This window comes from Drosophila mauritiana, chromosome 3R (genome assembly GCF_004382145.1).
Source record: "Drosophila mauritiana strain mau12 chromosome 3R, ASM438214v1, whole genome shotgun sequence".
NCBI lineage: Eukaryota > Metazoa > Arthropoda > Insecta > Diptera > Drosophilidae > Drosophila > Drosophila mauritiana.
In genome coordinates, this window is record NC_046670.1 from 26,651,161 (window position 1) to 26,657,212 (window position 6,052).

The 6,052-nt window shown below is 45.7% G+C and overlaps 2 protein-coding genes across 3 annotated transcripts; one reads left to right on the top strand and one right to left on the bottom strand.

Moving 5' to 3' along the window:
- Nucleotides 1–220: 220 nt before the first annotated feature.
- LOC117143346 lies at nucleotides 221–1,167 on the bottom strand. Its single transcript, XM_033308013.1, has 2 exons — nucleotides 914–1,167; nucleotides 221–854 (listed from the first exon to the last, which is right to left on the bottom strand). The coding sequence occupies exon 2, from the start codon at nucleotides 845–847 to the stop codon at nucleotides 320–322; it is 528 nt and encodes a 175-aa protein (XP_033163904.1). The 5' UTR covers nucleotides 848–854; nucleotides 914–1,167; the 3' UTR covers nucleotides 221–319.
- On the top strand, nucleotides 1,156–2,081 carry LOC117143345 (protamine-like protein 99C). 2 transcript variants are annotated; one of them, XM_033308010.1, is made up of 3 exons: nucleotides 1,156–1,444; nucleotides 1,501–1,874; nucleotides 1,941–2,080. In XM_033308010.1, the coding sequence occupies exons 1-3, from the start codon at nucleotides 1,241–1,243 to the stop codon at nucleotides 1,963–1,965; spliced, it is 603 nt and encodes a 200-aa protein (XP_033163901.1). In that variant the 5' UTR covers nucleotides 1,156–1,240; the 3' UTR covers nucleotides 1,966–2,080. The 2 variants fall into 2 exon arrangements, with proteins under 2 accessions (XP_033163901.1, XP_033163902.1); XM_033308011.1 differs by having other exon boundaries at nucleotides 1,217–1,444; nucleotides 1,504–1,874; nucleotides 1,941–2,081.
- Nucleotides 2,082–6,052: the final 3,971 nt, after the last annotated feature.

A 6,052-nucleotide genomic window follows, 5' to 3' on the forward strand; every position in this document is an offset into this window, starting at 1 on the left:
TGTGTTATCATCATCGAATTCCAATTATATTATTTAAAATCAAGTGTTGAACTATCCGAAAGCTTTTTCTTATCTGGATTCATCGATTAATTGGGCGCCAACCAAACTGGTGTGCTGTGGTTATCGAAAACAATAGTATTAGGCAACGTTTTTTAAAGAGATGTGTAATATCCAACCGGTTAAAGTGCAGTAACCGCTAAAAAGAATTAACGACTTTTTGAATTTAAACAGATGTGATCAAAAAGTATAATTGAAATATTCATTTTAATTACACGAACAATTTACGTTCTAAAATACTGATACGCGAATGAATGAACAGTTATATATTCTTTCTACGTTTTTGCCGGCACTTGCTGACCATGCCTCTGAGGACTTCCTTGTTCATATACACCGTAACCTGTGGCTTTCCATAGATCAAGTGGGGTATAATCGCCCCCATCATAATGTACAGGAAGATGCTAGCCACAGCCGTGGTGGGAACCAAAAGGATCCAGTACTCCAGCGCCAGGTAAGTGTCACCGTCCATTCCCCAGAATAAAAGTAGCAACCTGGTCAGCTGGTGGGTCATGCTCTCCAAGCCGCACCACACCACGGATGTGGAGAGCTCGACGATGAACAGGGATCCGACCGTCTCCACAAGGAACTGAATGATGTACGGCAAGTGTGGGTAACCATTCGGATACATCTTCACATCGGTGGCCAGCAGCAGGAGGGCGAACGTGAAGATCCAAGCGCCCACATTCGGAGCAGGTGAACAGATATCTCTAGGTGGCCAAGGGCTAATCGATATCCGGAACACGAGGTGAATCAGAGCGGCAGTGCTAACCGCTTCATAAGAAGCCATCATCAAAATTCTTTTTCAAAAAACAATTTTACAAACACTGATCTTGCTGTATAGGAGTTAAATACACACGATTGCTTGACAGAGTAGAGTTACTCCCGTCATTTAGTCCTTCAATATGAACTTGATTTGCTCACGACTTCTTAGGCTTTAAGAGTACCTGCAGCCCGTCATTTAGTTCTCCAAAATGAACTTGATTTGCTCACGACTTCATAGGTACTTCATGTACTAACTTGTATAAATTTTGTTTTTGTAGTTGCAAATTATTCAAAACTAAAACAGAGAGTTTCTAGTCAGGCTTTCGAAAATCGTTTCAGTCAAAATTCGGTTTCGAGTGCAAACAGTAACTGGAGCATTTGGGGAAATTGGGAAATTCGAAGTCTGCACAAAATTAAAAGAATGGGGCAAAAAAGACATCGAACATATTGTCCCCCCACTTACAAGCGCCAGAAAGTGGCGCGCGTCACCAACAATGGCTACCTCAACTTTATGACCGAGTACAAGAAACGCTTCTACGGACTCTCTCCGCAGGACATGGTGCATTATGCGGCTAAGCAGTGGACCCAGCTGTCTTCGGCTGAGAAGGAAGCTTTCAAGAGCAAGGTAAATCGGATATACATATAGCCCATAAGGATTTATCCAAAACGTATATTTTAAAGAAGCCGCCGACGGTCGTTTTCAAGGGCCCAGCTCAGAAAGTGGCCTGTGATTTGAAAAGCGATGCCGCCGGAGGACAGCAAAGGTCTTGCCAAAGACAGTCTCCATACGCTCGGAGCAGGGAATCAGAGAGGAGATTGTCCAGATCGAAGACCTCGTGCAAATCCGCAAAGAATCAACAGCGAGGGAAGCCAAGGCCTCAGCAAACCATGCGCAGCCTCAATCACATGGGCTCGGCAGTGGCCTATATCCACTTCCTGCGCAAGTTCCAAAGGAAGCACACCGAGATGGCCACCACCGATCTGCTGAAGACGGCGACTCGATTGTGGTGCCGGCTGCCCGAAAGCCATCGCCATGCGTTTGAGAGGCCACTTTGGTAAGCTTCCCCATGGTTATATGTACTAGATAGAGCGTTTTCCGAGTAACGTCTTTTCTGTTTCAGGGTTGTTACCATAGGAAAATCCTAGGCTAGCAGTAGTAAGCAGTGTGATTTGATACATTTTGTATAGCTCTCAAGACGTCACTTTCACTTTTCTAGATTAAATTAAATCCCATGTTAGAGCAATCCAACTCCCTTGTTTTATTCGAAAGCCCATCCCGTCCAGTTGGGTCGTGCGGAAAGCGTTAGTAGTAATAGTAGTGGATGTAGTAATAATTGGCCGGTAAACTAGCAGCAGCCTTAATCCACATCGATAAGCATTGGCGATCGTGCGGAGAAGTGTGAAAATGGCCTGCGATATGCTGCTGCGGACACAAATCCCCTGGAGCGACTAGAAAGCCGGCGTGGCATTTGGTCAGCTGCTAAACCACGCAGAACATACGTACGTGTAAGTTTTCTAAACACGCAAAGGCAATTAAAATTTTTAAGCGACATACGAACCCCCACGAATTGCACGCAGTTAACAGGGAGCTGGACATCCCACAAAAAGATTGACTGCAGCAGCCCAGTGCGGGAAAACAGGAAAGGTGCCTCCTCCGCCGGGGCCACCGAAACGTGGCTACACTTGAATCGAGCTGAATGGAGTTATTCAATCAATAACATTCTAATTTAGCTATAAGATTGCACTTGTCCTAAGCTCCTCTTACCACACCAGAATTATTTGGAGCACACACTCTCGAATAGCTCGGAAATACTTGAGTGGAGAGGTCCCGCGAACACCCTTTTCCATTACAACACCTCGTTGCCAAAGCAATCAGCCAGGCCATGTACCCTTTTGGCCATTGCAGCCGGCTTGTACAACATATCGTATGCTTAATGCATAACTAATGAACCAGCAGCTCCTACGTTTCCAGCACGACGCTCGACTCCAAGTCGCTGGTGGCTGCTGGCTGGCTGTTTTGTGCACTGGTGCATTGGTGCAATTGTGGCGATGCTGTCACTAGGACATGCCACAATTGTTGGCCTTTAATACCAATGGTCCAATGCTGCACACTCCAGCCAGCCAGTCAGTTAGCCAGCTAGCCAGCTAGCGAGCTAGCAAGCCAGTGCAATCGAATGTACAAGTATCTGCTCGTTTTTGGCCGCAGAAATGCTTCGTGGTCCGCAAAGTGCCGCTGACGCCATCGAATTAGATTACAGAAACCGCTTTTGTACGAAAACTTTGGCTAATTAGATCTGGGGGTTCACTGAACTATGTATATGTGCATATTGCAAGGGCTGGATATTACTTCAAATCTGTATTTTATGCCCTATAAGCGGGCGTTTGAGCGCACTCATTTGCATGGCAGCTGGACGGGATCGGGATGGGGATCGGGATGGGGATCGGGATGGGGATCGGGATGGGATCGGAGTTGGGCTGGGTTGGCTCGGAACGGAGTGGAGTGGATCGCTGGAGCCTGGGAAGTGGCAGTGGTGGCGTAATTCGTTCTATACTCTACTCGCTTTGTCCCGGAGTGAGCATGCGATGGTACTCATAATCTGCATTCGGAATCTAATTCAATTAAGCAATGTTAATGGCCTGGCTGCGGGACGGGTACAGCTGCGGTCAGGAAGCTAGCAACTCCGGAATGTGCACTGAAAACAATTAGTTACATAGCTTTACCTTTAACATATAAATGAGTAGTGGTACAAAAATCACTGGTCCCGGGTTTAAGTCCCACTGCTTACAAATCGAACTAGCTTAGCTAGCTGGTAAGTTATGGTAATAGTAATATTTTATCTTAGCGATACAGTTTGTCCTTCTGTACATATAAATTCTATGTTGGCTATCAATAAGTTATCCATCATAGGTCATATTTTCTTTCCCTGCAAATGCTTACTTAGGTGGGAAGCCACATAACGTGAGCATCCAGGAGATGTGCTGCCCGTTCTCGCCGGGACCGGATTGAATTTCCACCCTATAGATCCATAGATCCGCCATCCGCTCCGAACTTTTCTGCTGACCGCAACTGTGCACACACACTCGACCTGCCATCTGTGTATATATGTTTATATATATATATGTTCTGGCCTGGCCGAAACTGATCTGGGCAAAGTGATTGTTCGGTCGGTCCGGCAGCTAGGCATCTTTTGGTTATTTGGTGCGCATTGGTCCCAAATCGAATTGCAGCTCGGAACTGCTGGCCAGGAATAGGAATGTGGCATGCAGTGTGCAGAGTGGAGTACTTGCGGAGCAATTAAGCGGAGCAGGAATGATTTCGCCGGTCATGGAAGGCAAAACGAGAGCATGTGAGGGGCAGAACAATGCAGTTGGGACTGGGACTTGGCTTTCATAAATGAAATTGGCGGCAATAAAAGAAATTAAAAATTATAATTGCAATAAGACTGAGCTGCTTACGGGCAGAAGTGGAGCTCTGCCAAGTGAAGTAATTTGAAACCAGGCGGTTTATTATTTGCCTTTATTAGTTCATTCGCTTTTTGCGCTGATAACGTAATATTTTTAATGCCAGCAGGTTGCATGTTTTTTACTCGTTCAATGACTTGTTGCGCTTTTTCCACTTAACTTTTCTTCAAAGAAGTTAAGCCAGGAGCCTATAAAATCTAGGCGGCAACTGTTGGCAATGCGGCTGAAATAAAGCATTTTCGAAACGATATTTGCTATGCACACATATTATTTTGCTTATGCTGCACCTGTCGTTTGTGCAATCGAAAATTCTCAGGAAGGCGAACTGATTTTAAACTGGCTCAGCCAGCAATTCGAGCTTTTGCGCATGGTCAATGCGAAACCTTACAGTTTTGGCTGACACATTTCGCTTGATACCTTCATATCCGGTACTCTGGAGCATATCAGCATACAGCTGGCTACTACCAAAACCATTTTGCAGAATCACAAGCAAATCCGTCTTGGCAGCGTGTAACTTTGGGTCACTGAACCACACTTTTGTTAAATGTCAGCGTAAATGGGCAAAATGAAATACACCTTACAAGCTCCTAACCAACTTGTTCATAATCGCAAAACTTCCTGTTAGAGCAGCGAATTGAAACAGTTGGCACTTTGTTTTTCGAACTTGACATATGTAAGCCGATCGGCCAACGACTCAAATTATCGCGAAAATGGGACATTCGAATCGTAAAAGTGATGACGAAGCCGGAAGAGCACAGACATTATGGTAATCCAAGAACCACCAATAAATGTAGCTAGAAACTGCCTCTATAATATAACGAAAGAAGCTAAGCCTTAATTAAAACCCAGACCAGTGGGATGCGGATTTGGCCAAAAGAGGAGCTTAGACCCATCTGGCTTGTTAGCAAACAGTAAAACGAGCTAATGACGTACATCTGCTGAAAACCCTTGCACTTTCTCCTCCACTGAGTTGAGATGAAGAGATGGCAGCCTCCCATGCACCATTAAGATACTCCGCTAATGGCCAGTTAGCACATGGCTTAATCTTACCTAGCAGTTTGTGTGCCATATGAATATGAGTTTGCTATAATTAGGTGCTTTGACATTTCGAGGAACCAGATCTGCCCAAATTATCATATTTGGCTGATCCCATCGATCTGAACCGTTTTCAATGCCAATATAACGATATTGGCTCAATTGTTCTGGCAGCATCCGGCTGGAAATGGATATGGAAATGGAAATGGTGGTATTCGATGGTGGTGTTCGATGGAAACACCTACCCATGATGGCAATGCCAATTTCGCGGATTGCCAGTCAGCCAGCCAGCCGGGTGCAACTGTCTCATTGTCCCAGCACAATGGCAACGGAATATGCATATGCGACGACTCCCTGGCCGCCTGACAGGTACAAAAATGCTGTCTGCCCCTTTGGTGAACTTCATTCATGCCCCGGATCGCAGCTCGGATTGCATTGCATTGCAGTGGATTGCAGTGTGGAGTGAGCGGCCAAAATCGCGGCAACATCGACTAAAACATTTTAATAAAAACTTACACAGCAACGGCCGCGGTGCAGCTGAAACAGAAAAGCAAACACAAAGCGAGCAACAAGCCGAGCCGAAGCCCCAAAACTGGTTCCTGGCTGGCTGGCTAAGTCTAAGCCCGATCCACGGCTCCAACTCCTATGGAAATGCAACATGGTGGTCTCTTACATATTTACCTTTGACTTAACAGACGCTGTTAGCGCTCGAGATTCTCTGTCCGCGCAGCGCACA